We start from the raw sequence: 13441 nt of genomic DNA on the forward strand, positions 1-13441 counted from the left end.
GTTGGGAACACGAGCCTACCCCATGATGCTTCCCATCTCTTGCAAACTGAAACATTAGAGTCCAAGGCCAGAGCCTTTCCTCCTGAATTCTCTTGAAGAATCAGAAAGCAAAACAACAGGAGAGTGTCTGATTTCAGTTAACTCCCTCCAATAGGCATTGTAAACCCTCTTAGGGAGAGGGGAGACTTGGGGATTAAGATGATCTCTTGCTGCATGCCCCGGCCCCTGCAATCTGATGTTATTAGCAGGACTTGCTTTGGCAGAGTGTCAGTACCTCTATAAATTTCTCGGTATGTCCTGCACAGCACTTCACACTGTCCAGAAAAATACATGTGCCTCCAGCACCCCTCACACCCATGCCCAAGCTCCATCCTCCGTGGTTAAAAATATGATAATTGGAAAGGAACCCTATTGTAGCTTTCTGTCTGTGGAGGTTGGGAGCAAGCTGTCTGAATCTGATTATGAGTTGAAAAGCCCTTTGCCTTATTAAAATAACGACACACAAAGAAATGCAGTATTCCTTTGGTAGCATTCAGAAGTCATCTGTTTGTTTTGTCTGCCCCCAACTGGGTAGTTTGCAACACACAACTAATCTTAGAAATAGCTTAGTCCAATTTAAAGGCAATTTAATACTCAACTGGTGGCCTGCAAATGGGATTCAGCGTTCCGTTAAGGTAGAAATATTGAAAATATCTGTCATCGAATTTAAAACAGGGCAGGACAAGACGCACAAGTTAAGCAACCCGAAAAGAAGCAATGCGATTTCCGTAGCCCTTGCCAGCCCTAATATCTTCAGCCCTTCTCAGTAGCAGCCTCTCCCTCCTTGGGCCTCCTGAATGTCTCCTTCACTGCTTCCCATATGATGCTGTCTACCATGTCATTTGCGCACCGCCCCCCCCCCGCCCCGCAAAGTTTGGTGGACTGCGTGAGCACTCTGTCCTTTTTCTAAGCCCCGCATTTCAGTCGAATAGTCCATCATGGCCCAACTGCTAACGTGTGAGAAAGTGGCACAGTCCCTCCGCCTGCATCTCTGTAACCCCACCCTTCCCCTTCCTGCGCTGCCCCTCCTCCCCTCCCCCTCTGACTTGGTCTACAGGGGCGATGGATTAGGCGACACTAGTAAATGACCTAGAAAGAAAAGAACAAAAGCCGATCTCAGTTCCCTGGTCCCAAATCAATGCTCACTCCCACTCCCTCTCAGACTGCTGCTCTGGTTGGGCTAGGCAGCTTTGTAAGCTCAGTGGTGCCTTCCACCCTCCGAACAAAACAACAAAGTATGTCCTGAGTGAATCAACGAGTTTTGAGTCTGGTACAAGTCATTCTGCCCTAAATAGGACGCTACTTCTTTCACCATTTGTCAACACCATCTATACGCTAAGCATTGTGTACGGATTAGGCTCTGATGAATAGGAGGCGCTCCTAGCCTAGTTAGGGGGAAGACACACAAATAAATAATTTTCAAACACTGGGGGCAAGTGTCGTTGCAAAGCTGTGTCCAAAAGGGTGCTGGTACCACGGCTGGGGAAGGCAGCGGCCCCCTTGCAGAAGTCAAGAAAGGCTTCTTGGAGAAGGTGACTCTGGAGCCGGGCCTTGGCGGGAGATGAGAAACTCAACAGATGGAGGAGGGAAGAGAGGATGTTCCAGGCAAAGGGAAGTGCACGAGAAAAAAAGTACGGGCTAATCTTCGGAATGGCAGGAAATGAGAGTTTCGGGTCAGACGGTGAACGTTTCTCTGCCGCAGAATTAAACCTGATCCTGCGTCATTCCCTTTATAATTATTTTAGTTTGTTCACTTTTCTGGGTTTTCCATTATTTTTTTTTTTTAAATAATGAGCTCCTATTACTTTATATTAAGAAAGAAAGAACCTGAATGATAAAGGAGAAAAGTTCAGGATCTGCAGTTGGGGATGAAAGGCTGTTTTTACTTGTAGTGCTTTCCAATTAGTACCGCTTTGATGCCTGCCCAAGCAAATCACTGCAAGAAAGCCAAGGGACTCCCCTCCCCCACGACCCGAGAAGGGGACGCTCCTCTTGAGGACGGTGGGAGCCCTCCAGGGGAGATCACGTGCACCCAGCTGCAATATTTCAAAATGGCTCGTGCACGCAAAGGGGCCCTGTCCCTTAGTTCCACGTTTAACCCAGTGAATAGAAAGCTCTAGGAAGAGACTTTTTTTTTTCCCCCCCTGAGCACACTGCTGTAAGCAAGTGTTGGGTTTGACCTAAGTGAGAGCCCTAGGCTCTACTATTTCTATGTCAAGTGGTATGTTTGGCATGCACGTATTAGAATAAAGTAGAACTGGAATCAAAGAACATTCCCTTCAATCAAATTGTTTTTCCCATCCCGGGCAACTAATTGTCCAAACGGTCTATCTTTTTTTCTTTTCCCTAGAGACAATTCCGTTGAGCAAACTGCCTTAGTTCATGGGTGGAGGTTCTTTTGTTGCCTGTCATGGGCTACTAGCACAAAGAAGAGAAATCTGGACTGAGTCCTACATGGGTAATTAATATGTCACCTAATTCCATTTCAGGTATCTTTCTTTAAAGAGAGAAATGGAAATATTCACCTTGCCTCCTTTTAAGATTATAAGCAGAGGGACAGGGGGCTTTATTCAAGGAAAGATAAAAGCAAAAGACCCTCCATTCCCAGGCCAGAAGGAGTTGAGGAGTGAATGACCAAGAAGAGGGGAAATGAGAGAGGCCCAGTAAACTCGGTAGGAGGTAAACTGCGCCTGTCACACTCGCTGCTGTCAGGGCTGTGATGTCAGAGGACATTAGCACCTGTTGTCTGGCTCTTCTGAAAAGCTCATTAACTCTCCAGCAGTTTTGAAAGGCTTTCTTCTAGCCTGCAAAATAGTACATCTGGATTTGTTTTCAAAAACCCAACTTTCTCTTGGGAGACCGAGGTCTAGTTTCCCTCCCACAGTCTGTGGAAGGTTTTGTGTGAAGGAATGGCCGACCCTGTAGCACCAGTTTGCCAAGAGCCCGGCTCTCTCTTCTCCTGAACGTGGGGACTGCCTCACCCCCAGGGGCCCCGAGAGTTCTTTGAGAACCTGCATTCGCTTCATTATTCTCGGGTGCTTTTCTCATCAAACGCACCGTGGATTCTAACACGAATAATGTACTCGGAGAACCAAAAAGAACTCCGTGAACTTGCCTCTCAAGAAGAATAGGTTTTAGAGGACTAAACATAAAAGCCTACTGGAGAGCCAAGTCGAGAAGGAAATATATCCAAATATTCACAGTAATTATCTCTGGTTGGTAGGACTATGAATAGGGTTCTTTTTTTCCCCATCTACCTTTCTGTATTTTCTAAATTCTCCATAGTGAGCATGTATTTCTTTTGCAAGGAGAAAGAAAACCGACAGACCTTATTTTAAAGGATAAAGGAAGAAATAGATTTTAATCATTGTTTGCAGCTCTTGGGCATTTCTTTTCTCACTCCTCGCCCATGGTTTTAGTTCACGTCGAGCCACCTCTGGCCCCCTTGACTATCTCCGTCCATTGCTCCAAGGGACAGCCCTCCTCCTACTAGACAAGCCTGTCTTCCTCTGAGACGTATCTCACTCATTCTCTACCCTTTTGGGGGTTATATCTCAATAAAGCTGGTATAACACACCATTCATCCATATAAAGTATATAATTCAGGTGTTTTTGGTATAGTCACAGGGTTGTGCAACCATCACCACCATCAATTTTAGAACGTTTTCATCGCCTCAAGAGGAAGTCCTGTGCCCTTTAGCTATCATTCCTCAGGCCTCCTCTCTGCCCCCAAGCCCTAAGCAACCACTAATCTACTTTCTGTCTCTATAGATTTGCCTATTCTGGACATTTCACATAAATGAAATCATATAATATGTGGTCTTCCATGATTGGCTTCTTTCACTTAGCGTAATGTTTTCAGGGTTCACCCATGCTGCAACGTGTGCGAATATTCTATTCCTATTTAAGGCCAAATAATATTCCGTTGTATGGACTGTGTATTTGTTTATCCCTTCATCAGTTGATGGACATCTGTCTTGTTCCACCTTTTGGCTATTGTTAATAGCACTGCCATGAGCATGCATTTACACGTACCTCTTTGAGTACTCATTTGTGATTCTTTGGGGTATATACCTAGGAGAGGAATTGCTGGGCCATATGGTAACTTCTATACTTGACTTTGTAAGGAGCCACCAAACTGTTTTCCGCAGCAGCTGCATCGTTTTGCATTCCCCCCAACAACGTGGAGGTTCCGCTTTCTCCACATCTTTTGCAACACTTTATTGTTGTCTGTCTTTTTTATTTTATTTTATTTCTTGGACTTTTTTATTATAGTCATCCTCGTGGGTATGAAGTGGTATTTCACTCTGGTTTTGATTTGCATTTCCCTGATGACTAATTGACATTTAACTGGACTTCATCTTGGCCCTCCACATCTGATTCTTACACACAAATCCCTTTGAAGGCCACCACCATCTTATCAGGCAAAGACCATTCAAACTGCTCTACCAGATTAGCCCAGGGGGTTACCCAGCCCAGGACCTAGCTAGTCTTTGGAAAAAAAAAATACCAGGAAGAATATGTGGGGAGAGAACACGGTTATGCTTATTAATACTCACCTCAAACAATGAAGGATTTATCCATCTTGCACATAGAAAATAGTTACCTGGAACTTAAAAAAAAAAAAAACCCTTAATTATCTTGCATACTATCTGAAACATAATGTATATGTCATTAAATATTCATATTCTACTGGCTTATAATAATGGTAATATTGACCATGACTAATGTTATGGGGGGATTACTTTGTGCCAGAGACTATGCTAAACACTTTACGTGCATTGCGTCAATCATCACAGCGACCTATTATTAGCTTCATTTTACAGTCAGGGAAACTAAGGCCCAGAGGAGTATAGAATTTGCCTAAGGTTATGCCGCCAAGTAAATGAGGGAGTAGCTGGCCCTTGACACTTACGTGGGTCAGACTCCAAAATCAGTGCTCTTACCTACTACTCCTAACAGCTTTTCAGGGGCGGTTCGGAGACTCCAACCATCATTATAGCGTGGTTGCTAAATGAAACTTTTCCAAATTCAAAACAATTAATCCGGAAGCGAGTTTTTCAAGCACAATCTCTTCCTAGGTCCATCCTGTATGTCCTGTGGTGGTAATGAGTACTCTATGACATGGGATGGCCTTCTGTGTCTCCAAGTTACCTTGCTCAAGTTTCAAAGAGATTCCCCTGAGCCCTAGAACTTGACGACCCAGATTGTGTTCACAGTATTCACATTCTCTGCGGTTTTCTTAGACGTTTATCTTGACCCCACCAAGTAATGTCCTTCCATACTAAAGTGGGAGGTCTCGTGTTTATGGCAGCCCCTCATCCCCTTGATGTTTAGATGGACCCTCTCTGAATCTTCTCCAACTTGCCAGTGATCTTTATGAGCAGCCCAGAAGACTGTAATGGTTCAGGGGCTAGGAGAAGTTCAGAGTGTTTTTTTGTTGTTGTTTTTGTTTTTGTTTTTTTGTCTCTTTTAACTTCTAGGCAAGTCAAACTGGAAAACTTTGCCATGAGTTCAGTTTTTCCTGCCATGTGCTATCTTAGAGAGAGTTCGGAGGTGGGAGGAGGCCTAAGGGAAACTCTTTCATTAAAGAGCAGGCCGTCGCCTCCCATAGACTGATGGCCATATTCCATTTCCTCATGGAGGTGGGGGATTACTCAGCCTCAGCCTTTACTCTCTCAGTTTCCACTCTTGGGAACTGTATTATTACCTTGTAAAACAGAGCATCTCTCCTATTAGCGTTAATTGAACCCATCTTTTTCCTGTTAGAAACTATAATGTTGACTTTTATTTTCCGAGCCCTGGATTGAGCCTCTTCACTTTGGAGGTTGACAGAGCTCAGCCCCCAGCAGTAGGCTGCGAGGGGGGTTGAGCATAGCAGGAAGCAACTGTTGGGGTGTCGGGAGTTATGTATATCCCAATAACCTTTCTTGAGTTGTTCTGTCCATCACCCTGGCTTTGCTGTGACCCGAGCCTTTGTGAAGATGTGCTGAGTATTGTAAGTGCTCTCCCTCTTCTAAATCATCAGTTGAAATGAATCGTTTTATGGTAATAAAGTGGAAAAATGCAAGAAAATAATTTCTACCAGTCTTCCTCTTTTGGCCAGATCCGAAAACAACCCCCAGAAGGCTTTTCTGGGCTCAGGACTCCCACCAGTGTCCAAATGAGATTCAGGCCTCTGGCTTCTCCAGAGGCCTATATATCAGGCCAGTCCATTCTTAGCCTGGAAACAGTATTGAATAATTACTCCACTGCCGGAAAATTCCCTGGCCGGAGTCTCTAAAAACTTAGTAGAGACTTAAGATAGACTTGGTTATGAAGAACGCTTTAACTTCCTTTCTACCAGGAACATTGCTTTAGAAGAATAAAGAGTATTTTATTTGTGTTTACCATCAGACATCTATTGTGTAGATATTTTAATATTTCTTTATAAGCATAGCCACTTCTCTCCAGTCTGTAGTGTCTTATTTTGTGTGTCCATGTACAGCTGAAACAAGATAATAGGCCAGAAAATTTGCTGGGTATTTATGTGTGTGTGTTTATACCTATTTGCATATATAATGTGCTTGCTCTCTTCTCTCTGTCTCGCTCTCGCTCTCTCTCTCTCTCTCTCTCTCTCTCCCCCTCTCCCTCTCCCCCCCCCACACACATTTGTCTTATATGTAGCATAAAAGCCAAAGCAAATAAATAATAAAATATACTAGGATCCACTCTCTCCTGCCTCCCACCACCACCACCACCCCCTCCCATAGTTACCACAATATACAGACAAAGAACAAAGAAACCTTCCTCCTCTAGCAGATGTGAGTTTCTCTGGCTATATTGTCAGGAGAATTTCGTAGCGCGTACACTGCTCTGAGCACCCTGTAATTCTGATCTGCAACTATTAGCCCGAGCCTATATGGAAAGGGGCCATCTCTAGGGTAATAGCATTGTAAATTACAATCAATGCACTCAATTACACCCAGAAACCAAAAGATACGTAGTGCTCCCGCGTGCCTTGTAATCAGCACCTTTGAGAACATAGGTAACAGCGTTCTGAACAAAAAATGGAAGCCGAATGTGTAAGAAAATGAATGTTGGAATTAAATCATCCTTCTGCTAGGAGCAGCACCTTATATGGCAAGCAACTTTTCTTCCCCCCAATATCATTTTATTGATTTTTTTAAAAAAAACTAAATTGTGGCCTTGTAACCAAGAATGTCTTTTTTAAAATCATTTATGGCTCTAATCAGCCTGGCAGAGACTTTCTGTCATGCTGATAAGGAAATTAAACTTTTCTCATACTGGGTTTACTTGCCTCTTATGCACAGATGCTTTCTTTTTCTTTCAGGGAACTAATTCAGAAGTTGAAATCTTTCATCAGCTTCTATAGCGCTTTGCCTGGCTACGTCTGCAGCCATAGCCCCGTGGCTGAAAATGACACTCTTTGCTGGAACGGACAGGAACTCGTGGAGAGGTAATCTTTTTTTTGAATGTTAAATATAGCAGTGTTTGAGAAAGACTCATCATAGGTCTATCTCAAGGTTGTTTATGTCTTCTCTCTGCCTTCACTAACTTCACAAGAAGTGTTCTTGAAAAAAACATACATGTGAGCATCTGTGACAAGCCCTTAGAGAATTTACAAACTTTAAAGCATGTAGAGAACTGTGTATTCAGGGACATTTTACCAGGTGTAGAGCATCAAACAGCACCCCCCTTTTTTGTCTTTGGCTTCTCCATTTCCCTGTTATGTGGACCCTTATTTATTTATTGGTTTGAAGAAATCATATACACACTAATAGCTACCGTTTAGTGAGAGTTAACTGTGTATGAAGCACTGTGCTAAGTGCTTGTCTGTATTAACTCTTTTTATCCTTACGCCAACCTTCAGAAGTAAATTATTTCCCCCCATTTTATAGATGAAGATGGAGGAGAGAATGGGGAGGGGAAAAGGGGTACCATTTCACTGAGCAATATTGCTGAAATGGTTGATCACTGAGTATAATCTGTGCTAACATTTGTCATCTGTGAAGAATTTGCTCATTGCTGGAAAGGAAATAATATATGTTCCTTTATTCAGTAAATATTTACTGAGCACGTTCTAAGCGCCAGTCACATTGAAGTGAACAAAACAGGCAAAATTTCCTGTCCTCCCGGAGCTCTCAATCTAGTGAGCTAATGGCACTCCTAACCTCCATGGCTTCCCATGTGTAAGGAAGAGTTTGGGATTAAGGAACGAAATCAGGAGGGTAAAATGCTTAGGAAACCATGGGGAGTTGATGAGCAGGCTTCCAAAGCTATTTGTCCAAGTGGCAGCGTCTTGTCGAGGAGAATATAGGAGCTACTTGAACTCGAGTTCTGAATCTTTTACTAATGAGTCACTTAACCTGGGGCAAGTGACTTAATCTCTCTGGGCCATGGTTTCCCCATCTAAAAAGTGAGATGGTTGGATTAGAACCTTCTAGCTCTGGCAGGCTGTGGGATTTTTTTCTCTTACCGGTTCATTTGTTCATTCATTCATATACCTTTATAGTTTGAGATACTGTGGGTTAGGCACCAAGGATATGAGGCTGAAGACAGGAAGTTACCGGCTTTGAGGAGCTTAAGGTCTAGTGGGAACCAACATCAGGGCATGGGATAATTAGTCATGATGCTAAATGGAATGAATTAGCAATGTAATGTAATGGACTAGAGGAAGGCTTTGGAGCCACATGAACTTGGGTTTGCATCTCAGTCCTGCTACTTACCATGTGGGGCCTTGCTGGGTGGGTCACTCAACCTAGAAAGTCCCAAGGCCCTCTTCTGTAAGGAAGGGCTTCTCACAGGGTTGTTGTCACGATTAGGTGAGGTCATAAAAGTAGAGTCCGTAGCAGACTGGCATATACCAGAAGCTCAGTTCATGTTTCTTCTCTTCCTTCTCCCTTTCTCCCTTCCCCCCCCCTTCCCCACGCAAGGCAAAACACATGCCTGAAAACAGCTTGTTTCCCAACTAAGCTGTTTTACTGACCTGGGACAGTGAGAATGAGGTGCTAATGGGATGAGGCATTGAATTTGCATGGAGATAGACTTCCCTCCAGCAAATGTGAATCAGGCTACGGGGATCAATGGCCCCGTGCATCCACTCCACTCTGGAGAAATAGCATATATTTATTATTCTAAAAGCTCATCAGGTTCTAAGTAGAATCATGGAAATGTACTTAACTGTTATGACATATTTTTTTTAAATTGTCAGAGAAAAGCAGTTGGTGTTTGGCTTTGTTAAAAGCAGATGCTGTAAAACAGGTATAAACAATATAATCCTTAAAAAAGAAAATGCCCACAGGTCAAATATGTGGTTCTTGCATAAGCTTCAAGAGAAACCATCACAGTGACTTACCCACTGGGATGCTAATATGGTAAAAAATGAACAATTCCCGAATACTAATTTGTTTTAAGCAGCATATCTCCTAACCATGGTCTGCTCTTAAAGAGGAAATGTTAGTTAGCGATATATTTATTTGCTAATGTTCATTTAACAAGTATTTGAGCACCTACTATATATCAAGTGTTAATATGGGTTTCTTTATTGTTGTGACCGTTTAAGGCAAATGCTGGAACCCTGCTGGATATACCTTCTATTGTTCCTCAAGAAAAACAAAATTAGATGATCCAGTTTTAGTTTATTCAAAAGAATTTCTTCCCAGGCCTATGTTTTGTGAATTAGTGGGATTTTTTTAAATTGAATTTGGTGCATATAAGCTACTTCATGCCCAGTGTGCTTTCATGAAGGATGTTGCTCGAGAACCAAGAAAGTCCTCCCCTATCAAATGGTGGAATCCAAAGCCTGCTGAATTTGAATGAGTCTAAAAATTAGCCAAATGCACTTTTGCACCATTACAATAATTCTGTTAAATGAAGTTTTTTTTGTTTAATTTGCTGGCTTTAAATATCTCAGGGTATCAAACAAAATAATAAAATAACACAAATGGTATAGTATGGAGAAAACGTATTATTTCAAACCCATATTTATATTTCTGAACAATCTATTGTTTTAAAACAACTTTTATTGTTGATATGTGCTATCCAGGGAGGGAGGGAGGGAAGGAAGGAAGAAAAGAAGGGAGGGACGGAGGGAGGAAGGAAAGGAGGGAGGGAGGAAGGAAGGAAATCAAACCTATTTGTAGACAGTGTAAGGGTACTATAATCCAGGAAGTGACTCTTCCTTGGGTAGTAACCTCAGGTTATAATTAACCTACACTTAAATTACTGACCTAATGTGATGATGGGTCTAGGGAATAGTGTCAAACCAGATTTTTAAAAAAAAATTACTCGGGAATATACATTTAATCATAGGAAGTTCTGTAGCCTGAGGACATGTGTGCACTCTATTTGTGCCATTTATAAAGATTAGCTTCACACTGCCTGTCTCATCCATAGTAAAACCTCTTTCCAGAGCTTTTCATTGAATTTCTCATTTTGTTCGGTCTTAAGTAATAGTTGCCACTTCACATTGTCAAATCGGTTGTAACCTTGTTATCTTTATAGGTTGGGTTTGTATTCTTTTCAAAGTATTTTACTTTTAGTCAAGAAAACTTATGAAAATCAAGGATCCTGAAAGGAAACTAAACTTGTCAGTGGAGACACCCGATTAAAAGGAAAATATCAATGCTAGGGAAAATATGGATCAATATCCATGACAGCTGGGTCGTCAGACCACTCAGCTTTTCAAGAGTTCGACAAGTCGCTAAATATGGTCTCTAAATATGGTTGTATTTCACATCCATTCAATTGTTTGCTCTTATGAAACCAATCAGTTGAAATATGAATGAAGAGAATATTTTCACAGACCTAGTCTGAGGGAGTACCACATAAGCCTGTCATTTGTCCTTCTAACCTCTCCCCACCACAACCCTTCCCGCCCCCCCCCCAATCTTGGCTTGAGATAAATAAACATTGGCTCTGGGATTTAGCTGAGAAATCCTGGAATTAGCAAACTCAGGCTCGTGTGAGGTACACTCTTTCATCTGAGATACCATGGATCCTACGGGCAAAGATTTCCTACAGTTGCCAAAAGTGGAAGATCCTCCGTCTTTTGCCTTTGTGGTACTACAGAGAATTTCAGTTAGAGCATTTCTGAGAGCAAGAAAAACAGAAAGGATCCCATGGGAGTAAGTTAACACTGGGCTTAACAACAGGTAACCATGGGCTTTGCCTGCATTGGCACTGAAAATTCCTGTATGAAGAGTGAGCCATTTAGTAAATACATCCCCATACGCCCTCCTCATACCCCTTTTCAGGACTGTTAGGCCAAACATCTAGATCACGGGCTAAAATTTTCATTCTTCTTCTGGATGGTTTGATACCATCTGGAAGGTAAGCCCCATTTTACTGCTGAATCAAGTTGATCTTTAAGTTAGTGTAACAGAAACTACTTAAATTTATACATGTGCAAAAACTGCTAGTCAGAGAGAAAAAAAAGTGCCATCTTGTCTTGACATGTAGCATCTGATAATTCAAGTTCATTCAACAGAGATGGAGCACATCTTATACACTGGGCCCTGTGGGGGCATAGTGATAAGTAGAATCCAGTGCCTGCCCCTGCTGAGGACTTTACAACTTAATGAGAAGAAAGGAAAAATAATCAGCCAGTCTCCTTCCCCAGTAGGCTCTACCCATCTGTGTGTGTGTGTGCGCGCGTGTGTTATTGAAGTGAAATTCACATAACATAAGATGAACCCTTCTAAGGTATACAGTTTGGTGGCGTTTCGTACATTTGTGATGTTGTATAATCACCACCGCTATCTAGTTTTAAGACATTTGCATCGCTCCAGAAAGAGAGCTTGTACTCATTAGCACTCACTCCCCACTCCCCGCCTCCCTCAGCCCCCGACAACCGAGAGTCGGCTTTCTGTCTCCGTGGATTTACCTATGCTCAATGTTCCATACAAATGGAATCATTGACTTAGCATAATGTTTTTAAGGTTCATCCGAGTTGTAGCATGGATCAGTACTCGGTTCCTTTTTATGGCCAAATAATATTTCAGTGTCTGGATGTAGCACATTTTGCGTATTCACTCGTCAGTTTCCTACCCAAGTTTAGTGACCCCTGAGCAACTACTGCTCTATCGGGCTCCACCCACCACGTCTGGAGTCAGTGTGGCTCATCCTTAACCTGGACAACAGGGCAGCCAAACCTTCAGGCCGCCCAGCCCCAACATCTTTGACCACCACCTAAAAGGCTAGCCTCTCCCTCACCTCTCCTGCTCTTTGTATCCCTTTGCAATTCATCTCCTGAGTCTTTTTTCTCAGCCCAGTGTGTGTGGTCAACTGGCCTCTCCTCCAATCAGCACGCCTCCCATCGGGTTTGATGCTTCCCTAGTGACTTTGCAGCTTCCTGGTTCTGTATATACAAGCGCTTGGACTTCGTGGCATGGTGCCTCAGTCCCCTCTGTGATTCAGTCCCAGCTGCTCTTGCTCCTTGTCATGTGACTGAGCCTGCATCCCGATGTCAGCTCCAGAATGTTGCTGGTATCTCCTTGACAGTCCTACAAAGCCACTTCTGCCCATTATGACTCAGTAGATCCATCTCGAATTTTCTCAGGATGACTCTGGAACACTCAGGGGCATACATGAGGCACCTGGCATTAGAGAATAAACTCCCTGAGATCTGCAGGGGCAAATTTCACTGCAGGTAACTCCTCTCCCTCCTCTGTGATCTTACCTCCCATTTCACCTGAGGGATTGTATACATACACACACCCACCATGAATTCTCCTTTATGTCCTCTGATCACACAAGTCTTCCAGTGTTCATGATGCCTTTTCAGAATTTCTCTGCTTACTGGGGAAAGGCAGAAAGCAGGAATACACAAAACAATTATCTTAGTTCTCAAGGACTTTTGTTCTTGTTTCAAGACCTATTGGATGTTGCAGAAAAGGAGGGTAAGGAGACTTTTTCTCTCTCTTCTGCTGGGTTGGGGGCATAGACTGTGGCATATCAACCAGTGGGAGCAAACACCTGAACACCCAATTCCTGCCGTATGCAATATAATTCTAAAAATGAGAGCAACAAAGGGTGCCCGGCTGGAGCATGTGACTCCTGATCTCAGGGTTGTGGGTTCGAGCCCCACAGTGGGTATAGAGATGACTTTACAAAATAAATACCTAAGTTATCTTAAAAATGAGAGCAACAAAATGGCTTGTTTTGCGCTTATAATCTAGGAAAGGTGAGAGAGAACAGGTGATTGTTTTCATGATGCACTTATTTTAAGAACACTGCATTTTGAGGAATTTGGTGGAGAGGGACCAATTCCTAGCACCAACAGGTCTTTCACTGGTGTACAGAAAAAAATGGGAAGAACTTCAGAGCCTTCACTTTGATGGTGAAGGAATTAAGTGAAGATAAGACCTATATGCACAGACAGACACACAGATACAGACCC

General features: G+C 42.9%; 1 protein-coding gene across 4 annotated transcripts in view; it reads left to right on the top strand.

Annotated features, from left to right (window-relative positions):
• The window catches only part of GPC3 (glypican 3), a 402420-nt gene that overhangs the window by 268942 nt on the left and 120037 nt on the right, over positions 1-13441 (top strand). For all 4 annotated transcript variants that reach the window (XM_088028917.1, XM_088028918.1, XM_088028919.1 and 1 more), the window contains one exon: positions 7373-7498. In XM_088028917.1, coding sequence (XP_087885043.1) covers positions 7373-7498 — 126 coding nt within the window. The remainder of the gene's footprint in view (positions 1-7372; positions 7499-13441) is intronic.

This window comes from Eumetopias jubatus, unplaced genomic scaffold (genome assembly GCF_037043125.1).
Source record: "Eumetopias jubatus isolate StellerSeaLion01/CBP00866 unplaced genomic scaffold, mEumJub1_p1.0 scaffold_11, whole genome shotgun sequence".
In the NCBI taxonomy this organism is placed as follows: Eukaryota; Metazoa; Chordata; class Mammalia; order Carnivora; family Otariidae; genus Eumetopias; species Eumetopias jubatus.